General features: G+C 46.4%; 1 protein-coding gene across 2 annotated transcripts in view; it reads right to left on the bottom strand.

Annotated features, from left to right (window-relative positions):
• XKRX (XK related X-linked) overlaps positions 1–20,510 on the bottom strand; it is a 42,424-nt gene extending 21,914 nt beyond the window's left edge. Inside the window, exons 1-3 of one of the 2 annotated variants that reach the window (XM_083424339.1) lie at positions 20,372–20,484; positions 20,199–20,256; positions 3,234–4,453 (exon numbers count right to left, since the gene is read on the bottom strand). In XM_083424339.1, the coding sequence (XP_083280465.1) occupies positions 3,234–3,595 (362 nt within the window). In that variant the 5' untranslated portion in view covers positions 3,596–4,453; positions 20,199–20,256; positions 20,372–20,484. Of the gene's footprint in view, positions 1–3,233; positions 4,454–20,198; positions 20,257–20,371 lie in introns of both variants that reach the window. The other variant, XM_083424338.1, reaches the window with a different exon arrangement.
• Positions 20,511–20,769: the final 259 nt, after the last annotated feature.

Here is a 20,769-nt window from a genome sequence, read left to right as displayed (position 1 = left end):
CCAGCTCCCTTAAGAAACTAGTGCGAAGCAGCTTTTCAAAACTCTGGAGTTCTTCTCCCTTCACTTCTGGGGTCCCACCTGAAAACATTTGGACAAGACCCTTTGGAGGTGATTTGAGTAGCAGGCTGCTCACCTTTTACCTGCTCCTGCACTGCCACTCAATTAACCCATCAGTCCAACTTGCATCTCAGTCTCTGGCCCCTCCACTACACCTGTGTCTGAAGTCCTACAGTAGTATAAATGATGGAGGGTCAAAGTAGACATGATGATACATTTGTGAGGGTGGTAGTTCAATGGGGACCATCATAGCTCAGGGACAGAGCACCTGCTTTGCATGCGGATGGTTCCAGGTTCAATTCCCAGCATCTCCAGGTAGGGCTAGGAAAAGCTCCTCATCTGAAACCCTAACAGCCACTGCCAGCCAATAGCAAGGCAGATGGTCCAATAGTCTGACTTTGTATAAGGCAGCTTCCTATGTGATTGGATCTCCTGCTGATTTGTTTCTTAACTTGGGAGACATTCATGGAGGGAGGTCTAATTTGATCAGGACAGCAGCACCGTGGGAACAAGAACTTTTCTCCCCACAGTGGGACTAAAAATATCTTTGGAGAATAAATTCTGCTTGTGAAAATGGCATGTGGAGTGCGGGGATTAAATCGCCTCCTTCCAGCACTGCTGCCCCATTCAGTCCCACTGCCCCCATCGCATGCAGGCTAGGTTTTGCTTGTTTGCATTGGGCAGTCTGGCCCTATGTGCACCATGTGTCAATTGCACCAAGTGTGGGACAACCAAGGGCTGTGCATGCTTTATGCTTCAAAAATCACAGCCCCAAAGTGCAGCATCTTCTGCAAGTCAATGAATCCTGCAGCTTTCCAGTTTCATAGCGAAATTGGTGTTTCAGCCCTTGCAAAGACAGGATTGGAAGTGGGGGCGGGGGTCCCTGTTCACTCATGGGTGGGGAACCTTTGTCAGAGCAAGAGCTGTATTCCCTTGCAGACAGTCTTCTGGTAGGCTGCTTGCTAGTGGTGGGCAGGGTCAGAGGATAGAACAACAGGTGTGACAGGTGTGGTTCTTACAGTTCTATAGTGGTCTACATTATAGCTGCAAAAAAATTCCAAGGTTCCTACACACAAACACCACACACACCACTTGTGTCACCCTCCAGGAAAGTAAAAGGCATTGTTAACAAGGGCACATTCCAGCCAAGCAAAAGCACAGCACCGTGAATGGGGATGTGGCCTAGAGAAGGGGCATGGCCTAGTGAGAGTCTCGAGGGCCAGTTAGATATGTCTAGAGGGCCGTATTCCCCCCCCCCCAGACCTGAAGTTCCCCATTCCTATGCAATGATGCTAGGAGTGCTGAATGGCACTTCCAAATGGACAGGTGAGTTTTTAGTATTCTGAATGGCACTTGGCCAGAGCTACCATCAGGCTAGCAGTGGCAGACTTTGGGCTCTCAAATTTCAGCACCACCCTGTGTGATGCTAAAATTGGGGTACCCTCTGCGTTCCGTTCTACAGCATTGTTGTGATGGCCCGTGCAGCACAATGGCCAATGTGGCCGAACAGGTTGCACTACCCTAAAACTGCCTCTGAGGCTAGAATTGTGTGGTGGGATAGGAGAGATGAAATAATGCCAATATATTTCACACCTGGCTACCAATTTGCTTCTTTGGTTTCTGATAGTACATGGGTAAAAGAGTCTCAAAAGTCCAGGGCAAAAATTTTCATGGCCCTCTAGCAGATATGGTGGCTCATTTACCAGAAGCAATGTATTTAGCATTAACTCTGGAAGTATATACTTGATTCTGACAAAACACAGCTTCCTGATGTATATTTTGCTCTGGGACGCTTAGTTTAGTCAGAATCAAGTATACATTCCCATAGTTAACACTATATACAGTACATTACTTCTGGTAAATAAGCCAACATAGTCACTAGAGGGCTGTAAAGTTTTGTGTTCCAGGCCTTTTAGACTCGTCTACCCATGTACTATTTGAAAACAAAGGGGGACATTGGCTGCCAGATGTGAATTTTCTTCCAGCTCTCCTGCCCCACTACTGAGTGGCAAAGGTCCAGGGCCCCACTCAACAGAATGAGCAGGAGCAGCAACCTTAAGAAGCATAATAGGGTGCTGTATCATTTATGGAAGATGTTACCGTACTTATGCGAAACTAATGCACCATTGAATCTAACACACAACTCAATTTTCAAAACCTTGAAACCAAAAAAGTATTTGCTGGCGCCATCAAATCTAATGTGCACCCTAATGCACACCATAATTTGGCCAAAAAATGTGTGCATTACATTCAATTAAATATGGCATTGCTTGTTTTCAGGAGACACACACACAGTAACTTGCAACTGCCTTTTGCTTTCTTCTTTCTAAGGTAAAGGTAAAGGGACCCCTGACCATTAGGTCCAGTCATGGCTGACTCTGGGGTTGCGGTGCTCATCTCACTTTATTGGCCGAGGGAGCTGGCGTACAGCTTCCGGGTCATGTGGCCAGCATGAGTAAGCCGCTTCTGGCGAACCAGAGCAGCGCACGGAAACACTGTTTACCTTCCCGCTGGAGCGGTACCTATTTATCTACTTGCACTTTTGACATTCTTTCGAACTGCTAGGTTGGCAGGAGCAGGGACCGAGCGACGGGAGCTCACCCCGTCGCAGGGATTCGAACCGCCGACCTTCTGATCAGCAAGTCCTAGGCTCTGTGGTTTAGACCACAGCGCCACTTGCATCTCCTTTCTTCTTTCTAAGCTCAGAGCTTATGACTGCAGTTCTACACAAAGAACCCTCCAGCTCCCTGCTGGGTAAAGCTCCCTGCTGAGTAAAGTTGAGGGGGAGGGAATTAGGAAGCTGCCTTATATGGAGGCAGGCAATTGACCCTTCTAGCTCAGTAATGTCTGCACTGACAGGCAGTGTCTCTCCAGGGTTTCAAGCAGAAAGTATTTCCCCAGCCCTCCCTGGAGATGCCAGGGACTGAACCTGGAACCTTCTGCATGCAAATCAGATGCTCTACCGCTGAGCTACTACAGTCCTTCCCTAGCCACTGCTTCATCTAGCTTAGTACTATCTACAGCAGGAGTTTCTCTGGGAGTTCAGGCAGGAGGAATTCCCAATGCTACCTGGAGATGCTGGGGATCGAACCTGGGACCCCCCTGTTTGTGAGGCAGATGCTCCACCACTGAGCTATATGGCACCTTCTCCAAACAAAGTTGCTAGCACGGCTCACCTGATGAGAGGACCCAGCAACACAAGATGCATGAAAAGGATAAAGGGCTGGTCACTAGTCAGGTCCCGGTTCACAAAGATGAGGGTAAGTTGGTCCATGACGGCAGGTATCAGCATCAAGAGGAGAGTCAGGGAGAGCCAGAAGACATCATTGGAGCAGCTGTAGGCATAGCTCACGACGCAGGCAGAAGAAATCTCTGCACAGTAGAGGAGGGTGATAAAGGCGATCCCTATGGGCGGGTTCACCTTGGTCACAGTCTGGGATGCGACTCTGCGCACTATGTGGCGGGGTCGGTACCCTGCCACCCTGGGAAGGACCTGATCTGACCATTCCCCACTGGAAATGTTACACACAGTGTCCATCCTGGGGCCCACTGACCCTCCAGTCCAGAGCTGATCTCCTCCAATGGAGGCTTTGGGACCCTAAAGAGGAGGCGACCAGTAATTTTGACCCAAGTTCCTTTTTACAGACAACAGTCTCTTTCCACCAGCAGGTAGTCTGTCTCTGCAAACAAACCAGCACATGCACCGCTCTGCACAGTTACTCTTTTTTCAGACTCCAGCCTACAATATGGAGTGAAGAGCGGGCGATTAAGGGGTCCAGCTCCAGCAGCGTTCTTTCCCCTTTACACCCGCACCCATTTGCGGAAGGGAAGAGAAGCGTAAAACTGAGACCCCGGCAACCGAGTTTCTACGGCAACCGGGGCGCGGCTTCAGAGGCTGTTCTTCCAAAACGCCAGAAAACTTAGTATGGCTCTTTCCCAGAGACAATGCCGCGAAGGCAAGCGCAAAGGCGACCCTAGACCGATCCAGAAATCAGCCAGTCAGATGACTCAGAAGGAGAAAGGAGGCTTCGATGAGGTCAAGAACATTCACACGAAGAAACCCAGGCTTGATCCCGGTGGCTTCTCCGGCATCGATCCTGCAGAGGGACTTCGTGTTTCCAGCCTCCAAATAAGTCCTGAGTCCCTCGCGACCGATCCAAGGCGAAGAGGGTCTTCCCAGAAACAGCCGCTGTTTATTTCCTTCGCTCCAAAAGCCACGTGGGAGTTCCAGCACCTCCGGCTCTAAAGCGCAGCGAAACCCGAAGTCCCTCGCTTTTTAACTGAGGGAGGCGTGTCTCCCTTCTCCGCTGAGGAGAAGACGGCGGCGTCCGCAGTCACTCTCACTCCGCCAGAGCGCGCTGTCGCCGTCGGGGGTCTTCGGGCTAGCTCAGCTCCGCTGAAGGGGAAAAGAGAAAACGACAAGAAGTCAGCAGCGGAGGGCGGGGGCGAGAAGCAGCCCAGATGCCACGACGAAAGACGTCGGGCTGGAGGCGTCGGCGATCGCTTCCTTCCAGCTGTCTTGCTAGCGACCGATCCGTGCGCTCCGCGAAGCGCACGAATTGGCAGAGCAAGCAGAGGGAAAGGCTGGCCAGAAAGAGCCCCTTTGCGCAGCCCGATTGGGAGCCAGACGTGAGATTTCTCCCCTTCTCCGTCTCGCCCCCTGCGCACTCGCTCGCCCTGTCTGTTTGGTCTTATCTTGGAAAACAGGTGTGTCTGCACTCGCTGTTGGCGGCAACGCTGGGTCCTAGTGCACGCCTGCTGCAGGGCAGAGTTACATTCCTTAAGACGCCGCCATCTGCAGCTCATCGCTTGATCAGCAGTAGGGTTGTAACTTAACCAGCGGCCGCCCTTTCTTTCTGACGGAGGTCCTGACCTGTGCCTTTAATTGCTGCAGGCAGAAATTCAACAGATGTGGCTATCCCATCATAGGCATGAGATGGAGAAGTTTCACCTGTTGAATTTCTAACTGCTACACAGCTGCTAAAGGAGATGGGGGGGGAGTGCATTTCAGCCTCTAGCTTGTGCACCTATGAACATTATTAGTACTGAAGTGGGAGAGAAAAGCAAGAGAGCCAGGAGACCTGCTGCATCAGATCAAGTCTAGGCTGAGACTTTCCAGGTCACAATTTAATCTTGCTGTAGACTGCAGGGAGGGGAAATGAATTTCTTAACCTGATGCAAATGGCCTGATTTGTTTTCCCATGCCTGCAATTCCTGCAAGCTCCTTTTCAATGAAGCCACCCTCTGCGCGCACGCTGTAATCTGGGTGTGCAATGGATGTCTGAAATGTACACACCTCAGCTTAGCCATGGCTTACATGTTCAAACTGGGTGGAATGGCCGAGAGAAAAGGCATCTCAAGAAACTGAAGGACACAGGTGGATTGTGGCTAAACACATGTGTAGCTTCAAATGCCAGAGCACATTGGAATTGGAGTAAACAGTAATTGGGTGCACAGCCTGAGAGTCAAAGCATCTTTTTTTTCCTGTTTTGCCACAGTGGCCAACCAGGTGTCTCTGGGAAGTCCATGAGCAAGAAATGAGGGTAATAAAACCCCTCCCAGTGTTGTTCCTTAGCAACTGGTTGTTGTTGTTGTTGTTGCCACCATCATTTTAATTACATTTACACCCCACCTTTCCTCCAAAAAGTTCAATGTGGTGTACATGTGTCTTTCCTCCATTTTACTCTTCCCATCAGACCCTACAATCAAACAGTGGGCATCATTGCTGAGTGTTGATTTCAACCCACATGCAGGTTTTGCAGTGGCCCGCAAAGCCAACTTTCTGCCCAACCACGTCTTTACCTGCCCCACATCTGATGTCACACTGGATATCAGGTGTAGGGGCAGGTGCATGTAGCTTAGCCAGAACAATCTCGCATGCCAAATGAGGATGTCTGGCATCTGCCCAACTGATCATCAACACTTGCAAAATGCTGTTTCTTTGCCAGTGGCGTAGCGTGGGTTGTCAGCACCCGGGGCAAGGCAAGTAATTTGCGCCCCCTAACCCTAACCCCCAGATGTCGCGCCTGGTGCGGCCGGGCTCCCCTGCACCCCCCACGCTACGCCACTGTTCTTTGCTTCCAAACTGCATCATGGGTCACCTGGCATCACTGCGACATCATGTGAGTGACAAGTGGGCAGGGCTCTCTTGTCAAAAAACATGTCCCATGGAGGAGGTAAGGACCTGGTGTGCTCACTGGATCCAGGTCCCCACCCCTAATTGACCCCTCTAACCTCTATACCACACTTAGAGCTCGGCTGAGTTAGTTTTCCCCCACTGTGTTTCACAGCTCTTCCCCACCCACACGCACAACAACTGTTCACATCAGCACAGCTTCGTTAGTATCAGCTTCATTTCTGTACACTCCAGGAGAGGTTGATGGGGTGAGGATATATGTGCCCTATGCAAAGCTGTTCACACCTTGACTAGAGATGACTTCAGAACGGCTTAGGGACTCCAATGGGTTTGAGAAACAACACATCAAGCAGTTGTATTTTCTAACAAAATACAAGATACATATGCCTTTTGGATAACATCAGGTGAACACTGATGTTTCTCAGCCCTCAGAAACACAAAGTAAACAAGAATGTGGACATGGCCTAATTTAGAAGCATATCACCACCAGGACTGGAAGCAGTAACCAGCCATCACGACTAGAAGTTGTTGACTGCCGCGTCCTCCATCAAAGTTGGTATCTGCTGCAGAGCTACATTTCCCCCCGAGTGGTTTAAGAATCAGTCTCTCTTCCCAGTGAACTCTATGAATTGTAATTAATAGGGAGTTTTCTATCAACTTTCAGTAACCTTAACAAGCTGCACTTCCCAGGATTGGGGTGGGGGGGAGGGAGCCATGACTGCCTATGGTGATATGGTAGTCTTTTAAATGTAGAATGTGGATGGACCTACTTAACCTCTAAAGAAACATGCTTACTGTTGGAATTGGGGAGAGATGTTTTCACAACTTTTTCAAGAAGAAGAAAATAAGTCTGCAAAGTGGTTGTGTAAATCTGGCCATGATGTTGGGAAACAGGAAATCATCTGTCTCAGTGTTATTTCCAGTTGCTGAACTGAGGCTGAGAGAGAGCTGTGTGTGAAAGGGGATGCTGCAGAAATCCACACACACAGCGCTCTCATGATGACCCAGCTGCATAACCCTTGCACTTCTTAACCATCATGTGGCTGGGCTGATGCTCCAGGCCCAAGTATGTCTCTGTCACTAGACGCCAAAGTGTCTTCTGTGGCTAGGAGTACGTTACCAGTTGCACTGCCTCCCGGTGTAGTATAGGGTCAGGTTCAAGGTGCTGGTCTTGACCTTTAAAGCTCTTTGTGGCTTAGGGCCCTCATATTTACGGGACCGCCTCTCCTGGTATGCCCCGCAGAGGACTTTAAGGTCCATGAATAACCAAAGTTTAGAGGTCTTGGGCCCTAAGGAAGTGATCCTCCACCAGGGCCAGGGCCTTTTCAGTGATGGCTCCGACCTGGTGGAATGCTCTGTCCTATGAGACTAGGGCCCTTCAGGATTTAACCTCCTTCCGCTGGGCCTGTAAGACAGAGCTATTCCGCCTGGCATTTAATTTGAACTTAGCCTGATCTTTTATTTCCCTTCTCTTCCTTCCCCCTCCCCTTTTATGACGATTACCTGCTCTGAGATCCCACAGCTAATTCTCCCCTGGCCTCCTCGCTGGCCCAAGTAGGACCAATTCAACCAGCTAGCCCTGGGGATTATTCTAATGCTTATTTCCCCTAAATTGATTTCTGAATTTTGAATTTTATTGTTATGCATGTTTTTATACTGTATTTTATGCTGCTTTTACAATTAAGTGTTTTAAATTTGTTGTTAGCCACCCTGAGCACGGTTTTTGAACCGGGAAGGGTGGGGTATAAAAAAATTATTATTATTATTATTATTATTATTATTATTATTATTATTATTATTATTACCATATTCATATAGGTTGCAACTATGACTACTCCTGGTCTGAGATACCCTGATCCAGTGGCGTAGCATGGGTTGTCAGCACCCGGAGCAAGGCAAGTAATTTGCACCCCCTAACCCGTGGATTTGTGCCCCCTAACCCTACCCCCCAGATGTTGCGCCCGGTGCGGCGGGCCCCATTGCACCCCCCACGCTACGCCACTGCCCTAATCACTGTAGTCCATGCACTGGTCAAGTCTGGGTTGCTGTATGTTTTTCTATGTGGGGCTGCTCTTGGATTTGCCTTGGAAGCTCCAGCTGGTGCAGAATGTGGTGGCCAGACAGCTGACAGCTTCTGGCAGAGATCATGTAACACCATTGTTCCAACAGCTGCATTGGCTGACCATCTACTACTGAGCCAGATTCAGGGTTCTTGTATTAATTTGCAGAGCCCTGAACCACAACTTAGGTCAAGGGTATCTCAGGGATTGCCTGAAATCTTATATCCCAGCTCAGTCACTGAGACCATCTGAAGGAGCATTGCTGGTTGTTCCCCAAGTTGGTGAGATCTTAAGAGACTGGAGAACTGGGCCCAAACCAACAAAATGAATTTCAACAGGCTCTACACTTAGGCAGGAAAAACCAGCTTCACAAATACAGGATGGGGGATACCTGGATTGCCAACAGTATGTGTGAAAAGGTTCTAGGGTAGCGGTTCTCAACTGTGGGTCCCCAGATGTTGTCGGACTACAGCTCCCATAATCCCTGGCCTTGCTAGCTAGGGGTGATGGGAGTTGTAGTTCAACAACATCTGGGGACCCACAGGTTGAGAAAGGCTGTTCTAGGGGGTCCTAGCAGACAACAACGTGAATCAACAGTGTGACACAGCAGCAAAAAAACCTGCATCAACAGAAGTACAGTCATACCTCGGGTTACAGACACTTCAGGTTATGTTTGTTCAGGTTACGGACACGCTGGAGCCGGGAAGTACCGGAACAGGTTACTGCCGGGTTTCAACGGGCGCGCATGCACAGAAGCGCCGAATCGCCACCCACGCATGCGCAGATACGGCGTGGCGGGTTGCGAAGGTGCCTCCCGCATGGATCACGTTCACAACCCGAGTGTCCACTGTATAGTGTCCAGATCAAGGGAAGTAATATTAATGCCCAATTCTTCCTTGGTCAGACCATACCTGAAATACTGTGTCCAGTTATGGAATCTGTGCAGAGGAAGGTGACAAAGGGTCTGGAAACCAGTACTTAAGAGGGACGTTTGAGGGAACTGGGTATCATATTGAGCAAAGAGTTGAGTGCAGGCCCATAGCCGGTCATTTTTTTACTGAGGGGGCCTTCCTGTGGGGTGGTATAGATAGGGGACATGGGCAAGTCAATACAGAACAGCAGAACCTCTATACATCTGAACATATTTAGGTAAATATTAATAAAATACATCGACTAGAGTAAATAAATAAAAAAAATTGTAGAGTTGGAAAGGCCCCAAGGGTCATCTAGTCCAGCCCCCTGCAATGCAGGCATCACAACTGAAGAATCCCTGACAGATTACCATCCAGCCTCTGCATTAAAACCTCCATGAAAGGAGTCTCCACCAGCTTCCAAGGGAGTTTGTACCGCTGTTGAACAGCTCTTACTGCCCAAAAGTTACTCTTGGTGTTCAGTTGGAATTTCCATTCTTATAATTTGAATCCTTATTCAGAAAAGTTGTCTCATAGCTAAATTTTGCGTGGAGGTTCCTCAGATAAAGGAAACAGTTTTTTGTCTATGTTTGGATACATTTGGACACTATTCTGAATCAAGACGGTGAACTAAACCTTTCAAAACTGTATTGTTTTTAACCAAATTTAAGATATTGTAAGCAATTTTTGCATGATAGTCCCTGAGAAGAAGGAGCAGGTTTTGTGTGTGCTTGGATACAATTGGAAACCTTTCAAAACTGCACTAATTTTTAATCACTGATTTCAAAACTGAAATGCTTTCTTTTTCTTTTCTTTTCTTTCTTTTTTTGCTCCAAGATCTGACAATTTCTGAGCAGTTGTCATGGTTTGCACCAGAAATTCTTGCATCACACTAATTGAACACACTCACATGTGCACAACCTGTGACTCCTGGCTGAGAATTCAAAGCTACCAACCTGGAGGAGGTAGTTGAGTCAAGGTTTGATGCCGAAGTAACATAGTGCTCAAGTTGCATAATGCATAAAGTCGGCAGCTTTTCAATTTAGAAAAAAAAGGACAAGTAAGAGGAGACATGACTGAGATGTATAAAATTAAACATGTCATGGGGCAAGTGGATGGAGTAAAGTCCCGCCCCCCGCCCATAATACTAGACCTTGGGACTTGTATTTAAGCTGCAGGCTTAAATATTTCAAGACAGACAAAAGAAATTACTTCTTCAAATAGTGCACAGTTAAACAGTGGATTAGACAAATAACGTGTTTGCTAAGAGTCTTGCAGACCTGATCAGGAGAGCTTTAAACTGGATCTTGAGGGAGAGGGAGGCAACTTTACAGAACACCTGGTACTGGGGATAATCGCTTCATAGATGCACAGGAAACTGAGGTGGTGCCCCAGAAACCTGCTAAAGAGCAAGAAACTACAAGAAGGAAGCAACTGGAGGGAACTACTCATGATTTCAGTTGTCTCTACACAAATGAGTATACTCCACAGAATATAGGAAACAAGCAAGATGAATTGGAACTTTTAATGCAGGATGGCAAGTATGACCTGGTAAGCATTACTGAAACCTGGTGGGATGAGACTCATGACTGGAATGTAGGAATTGAGGGATATAACCTGTTCAAAAGGAATAGACCAAACTGAGAGGGAGGAGCAGCAGCATTATATGTAAAGGATGTGCACACTTGTGAAGAAATCCATGACCTGGAGCACAGAAAGCAAATTGAAACTAGGAGAGGGAAACAACAGTGACCTTAAGTGTGGCTGTCCGCTAAAGACCTCCAAGCCAACTGATGACCTGGATGGCGCCTTCCTAGAGCAGATTACCAAACATTCAAAAAGGAGAGGCAGAGTAGTCACGAGTGACTTCGACTTCCCCAATATCTGTTGGAACTCAAACTCTGCCAAGAATAATGTGTTGTTGTTTAGTCGTTCAGTCGTGTCCGACTCTTCGTGACCCCATGGACCAGATATCACCTTGCCAAGAATGCCAAGAATGTAGCATCCTACAAATTGCTCCATTGGCTTCAAGTTACAAGAAAGGAGATTCCAGCCAAGCATCAGGCCAAACTATCTGACAGCAAGAGCTGCTCAGCATTAGAATGGACCCCCTTTGAGAGGTTGTGGACTCTGCTTCCTTGGAGGTTTTTAAGCAGAGATTGGATGGCCATCTGTCATAGATGCTTTAGCTGAGATTCCTGCATTTCAAGGGGTTGGACTAAGTGACCCTTCAGGTCCCTTCCAACTCTATGATTCTATTATTCTTGGAAGATAAGGCTGCCAGTGGCTGCTAACCATGGTGACTATCTTTTACCTGCACTGTTGGAAGCAATATACTGGGGAGCACAAGTGGTGTTGTGTTCAGCTTCTGTCTGCAGGCTACCTATGGGTATCTGGCTGGCCACTGTGAGTACAGAGTTTGGGCCTGATCCAGCAGGACTCCTATGTTCTTACGTTCAAGTAGAGTATGATGCAGCAGGCTTGGCAGGACACACTTCTGACTGATTGCCAAAACTGGCTTGTGGGGTTTGTTGAGAAGTCCTTGAACCCTCTGTTCAAGACAATGTGTAACAAGAAGAGATGAATCTGGCAGAAAACAAACCTTTGGTAAGGAACGAAGGTGGTAAAATCCATGGGGGCAGGGAGCTGATAGCAAGGTCAGTCACCACACCACAACAAATAAATCAACTTGGGGACACAAGGCAGCTGGAACTGTTCCTAGCACCCAGTATGGGCCTGGATAAGGCATGTTTTTTCAGACCAAACTCAGCCCTTGAGCCTTGTAATTGGGCCCTGCTGGGTGCCTAACAAGCTCTATATGTAGTCCTAGACAGGCACCAAGACCAGGAGGGCTGTGGGCATTGATTCACATGTAATAAATAAATTCACAGCTGGGAGAACTGTTTTTGGTTGACATGTTCTTTCAGGCCTGCCCTGAATAAAAGGCAAATAGTGAAAGCAAAGCGAGAAGATAGAAGGGACCCTTCTCTTCACTATCACAAAGCTTCAAGCGATTTGGTATTTATCTTCCAAGCTCAAGTTTTCTCTCTGTTTACATCACGAACCTTTGGAACTGACTGCCCGAGGATAGAACAGAGGGCAACAACATTATCCTAATAGTCTTCTTCTCCTTGTGGCTGGTAGGAAAGTAAATCAATAACATGCCAGCAGTGGATTTTGAGTACCTTTTTCCCCACCCCACATTATTTCATATCAACCAGAGATCATTTAAATAAACAAACAAATGAACAAACAAACAACTTTTGTAAATAAGTCCCATTGCATTTATGGAAACTTCAAGATGAGGGCAGAGAATGTTTCTCTGAATTGATTTGATTTTAAATTGATTTGGCCAGTGCTCATTTATTTAAAAATACAACCCCCCTTCTGTTTACAATCCAGAGCAATTTTAATTTGTTAACCCTATTGTTTGCTCCAGGTAATTATTATTTTTTAAAAAGAAGACTATCTTATTCCCTATGCTGCTGTTAGTCTGGAATTAGTCTGAAAAAGAATTCCTTTTTGTGTAGAATGATTTCGTCTATTTGTGGGTGTGGGGCTTCTAAAAAATCCCGTGATTGCAAAATATGCAGTTAGTCTTTTGTTTAAATATCCCCTTGCCCGCCATTCATCTTTATTTTGCCTCCCTCCTCCCTGCCCTGAAAAGCATCTAAGAGACAATAACTGGAAGAAAACTGAAGGTAACTTAAATCCCCTTAAAGGCCCAAGCAACCTGACTTTAGTGTAGAGCTGTCTGCTCCCTTACTGTTGGATTGGTTTGTGTTAGGACCCAGGAGAGAGCGTGGCTCTAAGAGGAAACCAGGAAACCCTGCCAAGAGTCTTACATGGTCCCTTTCCCAAATATAGTAAAGTTCTGGGTCTGGAGGCAGATGGGTGACTAAGGGAAGACAGAGAAACCAGTGTTAAACCGCAAAAAAACCATTTGTGCTAAGCAGTGGATAATGCTTGATTTGACAAGGCCAAATGCCTGGAAAAAGCTTTCAGAAGGCAACAGGAAGCAGGCCACTATTAGTTAAGAAAATGTTTTTGAAACTATAGGGGGGAGGGCTAAATTCATTATACCTTTGCAGCATAGTATAAGTCTTATAACATTATGAATGGTGTAGCTGGAAATGTATTTTCCTCCTCTCTCTCATATTTCTAACTTGAAGTCACACACTGATGCTGATTGACTGTAGGCTCGGGACTAACAAAAGGAAGCAGTTCTTCACATGCTAGGCCATTAACCTATGGAACTTACTGCCACGAGGTATTGTGGTGGCCACCAACTTGGGTTGCTGTTCTGAAAAAGCTTAGATAAATGGAAACCAGGTCTATCCATAATTATGAATTAGGGCTGCTACTCAGTTAAAGGCATACGCCACTCCAAGCACTTTTTTCTCAACAACCTGTGGGATTGGGAAAAGGCTCACTATCCCTATTTTAAAAGATGCAGATATATATAACAGGCATCATCTTAGAAGAGGCTTTCTTCCTATGTATGAAAGAAGAGGAAATGAATCTATTGTGGTTTTCGTCACCTGCAGTTTCTGTAAGCACATTTGTTAAAAATTGTGCATATGTACCTGCTGCTTGATTTTACTCGGAGCCCTTTCAGACAATTAAATTCTCATTGATTACTCTCTAGAGACAATGAACTGATGGAATGTTTCACATAGCTAAACTGCCACTAGAATCTTCAGCTATAGAGGCAGGCAGCCTCCAAAGGCCAGAGACTGGAGCATCCAGCTAGCAACTTTTAGAAGAAGAAGAAAAAAGCTAAACAAGGTGGCCTTTGGAGTAATTGATTCCAGAGCAAGTCCCTTCTTTTGCAAATCCCAGAACAGTTGCAAACAAAGAAGAATAAAACCTGGCACTACAAAATTAGCAGTGCAATCCAGTATATTTCTTCTCAGATGTCACGGGGTTCAATTGTACTTACTCCCGGGTTTGTAGGCCAAGGCAATTTAAACACTTGTGGCAATTTAACTCTCCTCTTCATGGCATAGCAGGGAGAGGTAGCCTCGTTTATCTATCAAGGGTTGACACTGCCAATTTTAAATGAGTCAATGGATTACACTGAAGACTCGCACTGTGCATTGGTGTGAGATGTACACTCACAGATAGATTGAAGCAAACACTTGCCTCAGTATACAGTGACATTTGCAGTTACTGTGCATCAGACATGAAACATAACTTGTTAGAAGCAGCTGTTTCCCCATACCCCCCCCCCACCTCACAGATCTGCTTCTGAAAAAAAGAATGACACTGGGTTCACAACACACAATGAAGAGTGGGGGCATTTGTCTGAATCTACAGGCTCTCCTTATCAAATAGTAAAGGTAAAGGTCCAGTCACGGAGGACTCATCTCAATTTACTGGCCGAGGAAATGGCTTGCAGGTCATGTGGCCAGCATGACTAAGCTGCTTCTGGAGAACCAGAGCAGCACACGGAAATGCCGTTTACCTTCCCGCCAGAGCGGTACCTATTTATCTCCTTGCACTTTGACATGCTTTTGAACTGCTAGGTTGACAGAGGCAGGGACCGAGCAACGGGAGCTCACCCCGTCACGGGGATTTGAACCACCGACCTTCTGATTGGCAAGACACGTCCCTCCTTATCAAATACATGTGTGCAAATCTCTTGCCTACCCTCCAGTTCATATCTTTTTAGGTATTGCTTAAGGCTGTAATCCTATGTACACTTACTAAGGAGTAAGCCCCACTGAATTCAACAGGACCTCCTCCTATTCTGAGTGAACCTGGATAGGATGAGGCAGTGAGGATTTTCCTGCCAACTGAACTTTGCACAAATTTTTGGTGGAATTTCAGTAAGCTTGTCTTGTGCTGGCATCAGAAAGCAGGAGTGTTAATCAGAGGCACTATTTGGGTCAGATAACAAGGGGCAGGTTTGGGAATCCCCAACTGCAGGACGGTCCCAAACGATTCTGTAGCAGCAATTGCGGCAACATCTTCCTTAAAATTTCAAAAAAAGCATTTTACAACATAGGCATGCTACTCCTGAATAAAGTTCCAGAAAATACCTAGAGGCCGGCCACATACTTAGGTCATAGAAAAAGTGAGCTTGTGCCTTGAACACAGGGTATTCAGGAATTAACCAGTGAAGATTTCCCACCGCTACCCTCAGCAGCATGGAAAAAAGCATGCTCACTGTTTATCCCTTGCAAACAAAGATGATGCAGAGGGCAGTAAACAAACTGGCAACTCTCCCACCCACTTGTCTCCTTCTCTCCACCCCCATTCTGAAATGGAAACCAAGACCTGCCAGCAAATGGGTACAGTGAGTCAGGCCTGTTGTACTTATGATTTCCAGCCAAGATAATGTATCTGAAGCATCCCTGCCAGAGCTGGCTTACCTGCCATGTAGGGACAAAGCAGCACTGGCAACCATATTTGGCTAATTGTTTTGAGTCTTCAATTCATGCTAATGCACACTGTGTACTTTTGCTTCTGGCCTGACCAGCACCCTTTGTGATCAAAGGATGACTGTGATCAGAAGGCATTCTAGCAGCCTCTGTAGCCTCCTCCTGGGACATCTTTGATGCCTGCACAGTTTGTAAGGACTGCTAGCAAGGGGTGCTTGCTGGAAGCACTACAAGAGCCTAGGCCAGCCATCTCTTTGTGTTCAGTCTTCTTCTTCCTGGGTGATCACTCATAGCCAAGTAAGATTGCTTTCTATGAACATGGTCTTAACAGTGAGTCCGTAAGTGACTGTGGAGGCCAATTCTGGATCCACATGTCCTTCCACAGTGGGGACATAGGTTTCCAGGTGGAAGTTGATCACGGTGAGGGTTTGCCAAACGTGCCTTCCTCTTAGCTCATTTCTCCCTTTCATCCTGAGTTCGAGCATCTTCAAAGTCCACGACACCTTCCGTAAAGGCTGTTCTCCAACTGGAGTGCTCACAGATCAGTGTTTCCCAGGTGTCAGTGTTTATACTAGATTTTTTTTTTAGATTTGCCTTGAGAGAGTCTTTAAACCTCCTTTGTTGACCACCAGGAATTACTTTTTTCCATTTTTAAGTTTGGAATAGAGTAGTTGCTTTGGAAGACAATAATCACACATCCAAACAACATGACCAGTCCAACAAAGTTGATGTTGAAGAATCATTGCTTTGACACTGGTGATCTTTGCTTCTTCCAGTACACTTAATGTGTATGTATAGATTTAGGAAGATGGAGAGAAAACTGGAACTGATGGACTCTGCTTCTCATTGGCTGTGACTCTACTTACTGTTTGGGCTTCCTGCCTTCCACTCCACCAGTCCCAATTGGCAGCAGCCATGAAGAAAGTTGGGATTTCCTCCCTGCCCCACGTAAGAGCTCATAGGCTTCTTACAGCTGTGCAACAGGAAAATATTCAGCAATTGTTTTTCTTAGGAAGGTAATGAATGCCCTGATAGGTAAGCATTTCCCCCTTTACATGCTGTCTCTTAATATTGTTTTATAGGTACAGAATACCTAACTACTTTCTGCCTGTTAGAAGAAGGGTCATCTAGCAGCCTGCTTGCATAGGACTTACAACCTTTGCGTTGGCTTCTGCTGTTGTCCCTTTAATTACTGGGCTGGCCCTTCCATGAGGCAACATGCTGTAGCTGCCTCAGGTGGCAAATTTCAAGGGGTGGAAAGTGGTTAGAAATGTGTGCCCTGTGTTCTGCTCTGCAGCCCCTAAGCTTGCTTGCTGCCCAAGGGTGGGTAGAGGACTTTGTTCAATCACCAATTGTGGAGTAAGATTCAACTAACAGTCTAATCAGATTTTGTGCACAGCATGGGAAATGCACCATCTTGCCCATTACCTCAGGAAGCAAAATGGCTTGGGCCACTCCTGAGGTCTTTGAGCTACAGGTAGTCATGTTGAATCCACTGCGGATGATTTCTGCAGATCAACCATCTGTTCTTCCTTGCAAGCTAAGGTTGGTTTTCAACAGCAAGAGACAAGAACAGGCCAGACTTTATTTTCTGGCCAGCTGGCAGCCCCACAACAGATAGGTACCTGGTGAGAAGCCAGTATTTGTAAGTTGCGTTCAGTTTACTTTTTGTAAAATGAAAAAAGTGAGCAACTTCAATTAGAAAAAATAAGAATAAGAGAGTGATGGGCTTGTTCTGGGAGACCAGGGTTTGAATTCCCACTCAGTCACAAAGCTCACTGAATGATCTTACACCAGTCACAGTCTCTCAGCCTAACCTACCTCATAGGGTTGTTGTGAAGATAAAATGGGGAGGAAGAAAACCATGTATGCCACTTTAAGCTCCCTGAAGGAAAGGTGAGGTATAAATGTGATATTACAATAAGCAACACAAGAAAATGAAAACTTTCCTGTCTGGCTCAAGGTACAATTTCAGCCAGGGATGGGTCATTCTTTGCCCTCCAAGTGTTGTTGGGCACCAACTCCTATCAGCCCCCCAGCCAGCATGGCCAGTGGCCAGGGATGATGGGGACTGTAGTCCTACAACAGAAGAGTCACACATTCAGTATCCCTGCATTAAATGAGTCTATATAGGAGGCTGCCAATCAGCCCATTGGTTCATCTAGCCCAGAATTCTCAACACTGACTGACAGTGGCTCTGTATGGTTTCAGGCAGGAGTCTCAATCAGTCCTACCTGGAGATTCAACCTGGGACCATCTGCATGCAAACAAGGTGCTGTAGTACTGAGCTACAGCACTCAAATTTAGAAAAGGGGACAGTGAGAACTGTAGTTTGCAGCGTTGCCTAGCGCCAAATGGTCCTGTGCCAACAGAAACCAGGATCTGATGCTTACTTGTAACACATCTAAAAGGCTAAGCTAAACTTTAACCAAGCCCCTTGTTCTCTCCCTCCTGCCTTCAGCAGACTAGAGGCAGATCTCCGCTTTCAGCACCCCAAGCCCTTATCAAAAGCTGCCTTTCCATTTCCTTCCCCAGTGACTAGCCAGGCCACAGTTACCTTCTGATGCCAGTCTGTTCTTGTTTGTATGCAATTAGTTCTGCTGGCTTTATTATCATGACCAGCCAGAGTTTGCAAGGGGGCAGGGAGGAAACACTGAGGAGAAGGCACAAGTATTTAAAGAGAATGTGCCAAGCACTTGTGTCTTTTACAACTATACAACAACCTGAAATCCTAACAGGTACTATTTTACGTAACGGTGATGGGTTGAGTGTCTCCAGGGCTTTTTTCCAGCCAGAACTCACTGGAACTCAGTCCTGACACACCCCAGGTGGGTGCCATTGCCCTTCTAAGAGAACAAGGGAGGTGTTTGTGGTGAGTTCCGGCACCTTTTTTTCTAGAAAAATAGCACTGAGTGTTCCCATCCTTGTGCAGCTGTTTCAACGCAAAGGGGTGTGTGTGTGTGTGTGTGTGTGTTTCTAAGTGCAATTCTAGCTTGAGTGCATTTTAATTAAATAAAAGGGTTTTAAGGAAATTGCTAAATGTTATTTTTCAAAAGCTGTTTATTCTCCTTAATTTCTGCTGGTAGCTTTGAAACTTCTTGATTCTGTACCCTAACTAGCATGAGTTCATAACAAGAGCAGATACAGTGGTACCTCGGGTTACATACGCTTCAGGTTACAGACTCCGCTAACCCAGAAATAGTACCTCGGGTTAAGAACTTTGCTTCAGGATGAGAACAGAAATTGTGCTCCGGCAGCGCGGCAGCAGCAGGAAGCCCCACTAGCTAAAGTGGTGCTTCAGGGTAAGAACAGTTTCAGGTTAAGAACGGACCTCCGGAATGAATTAAGTACTTAACCTGAGGTACCACTGTAATCAGAAGCAAGTCATGCTTGACGGCAAAGGTCAGGCAGGTGGGCTTGGCCAAAATAGCTCAGTCAGTAAGAGCATGAGGCTCTTAATCTCAGGGCTGTGAGTTCCAGCGCCACATTGGGCAAAAGATTCCTGCATTGCACAGGGGTTGAACTAGAGGCCCCCAGTGGCCCCTTCCAACTCTACAATTCTATGATTCTATGAAATGGTGGCATAGACTATAGGGAAAGCCCCACTAAAGAGTGATGTGCAGTCATTGGGCAAGAGGGACAATGTTTCCCTGGTGCCTCCTTCCCAAAGCTTCTTCCCTGCTTAGAGAAGGAGGAGCAATGCTCAAGGGAACAACGTCATCCTCCCCCCCCCCAAAAAAGAAACTCCTTTGCAAGCTAGTGCCTCTGGCCCTAACTGTTACCCTATGAAAAATGTCACCGCACGCCACCGATACATACTGATAAATATAAATATCACACGGGTGAGACATTCATTCCGAAATGTCACTTAAAGTACACACACACCCCGCCGCCTCCATCCTGTATTTGTAAATTGAATGAAAAATGCACACTGTTGAAAATGTGTGTTCTGAGTATAAAACGACTGTTCTATTTCACTTTTTATACCGCATTAATGATGTTCCCAAAAGTTTCATGATCTGTGTTAACATGCTTCATCAGAAGTAAGTCCCACCATTCAGAGGGAGTTTACTTCCTTGTAAATCAAATGCTGCTAATAAAGATGGCTAACTTCCTTCTTTCCTTTTTTTTTCTTTTCTTTTCTTTTCTTTTCTTTTTTAAGGGCCCTGCCCTTTAATGACAGCCTGACATGCAGAAATGTAACAGGTGAGGCATTTCCCTGCCATTGAGATAAAGTGGTGGAAGATGGTCCACGAGTTTAACTGCTCCATCTTGGGCTAGTCTTAGAGCATGGGTTGGCAAACTAAGGCCCAGGGGCCGGATCCGGCCCAATTGCCTTCTAAATCCGGCCCGCAGACGGTCCAGGAATCAGCGTGTTTTTACATGAGTAGAATGTGTCCTTTCATTTAAAATGCATCTCTGGGTCATTTGTGGGGCATAGGAATTCATTCTTTTTTTCTTCTTCAAAATATAGTCCGTCCCCCCCACAAGGTCTGAGGGACAGTGGACCAGCCCCCTGCTGAAAAACTTTGCTGATCCCTGTCTTAGAGGCACCCAGGGTTTGGCAACTTCAGACATAGCCTGTTCCCTTTTTGTCATGTTAATTTTGACAAACCTGAGCTCTTCCCATTCGTTTTTGATGTCTCACCTGGCACAAGAACAAATGGGCAGGCCTTGCCTGTCATCAGCAGTTCTCTGTCTTCGATCTTCAAGAAACAGCAAGAGATGTTGGAGAGTGCTGGGGAAATGCTTTAAAAAGTTTGAAAAGTCTTAAAAGGATGCCTGCATGAAGGCAGCCAACTATACCCCATAAATACTCACATGTGACTGTCTCATCTCTGAATCCATTCCACAGCAGGTTGCCTCTAAGGAATGACCAATGGAACATGAAAAAGAGGCTCTCTCTTTTTCATCTAAACTGGTTAACAGCCAAGCAGCTTCTGTTATCACCTAAGGATGCAAATTCTACCATGGAGCGTATCCCTGGGCAACTGTTCCCATGGAAACCTGGTCTCACATCACAAAGCCAGTTCAAAGGTCCAGACAATAGGTCTCCCGAGGAAACTATGGTTGGTATCTGCTGCTGACTACTCAAGTGTAAATTGACAACAACTGTGCTTGCTTTCATGAGGCTCCTCTGGATCAGCCTGAGAGTGGATTATTATAGCTGTACACTTGTGTAAACGAGAGACTGTTGAACTTGAGATGCTTATCTCAAT

Source organism: Podarcis tiliguerta (assembly GCF_965153285.1).
Source record: "Podarcis tiliguerta genome assembly, chromosome: Z".
Lineage (NCBI taxonomy): Eukaryota > Metazoa > Chordata > Lepidosauria > Squamata > Lacertidae > Podarcis > Podarcis tiliguerta.
The sequence above is the reverse complement of the archived record's forward strand: the minus strand, read 5'-3'. Positions and strand labels throughout refer to the sequence as shown.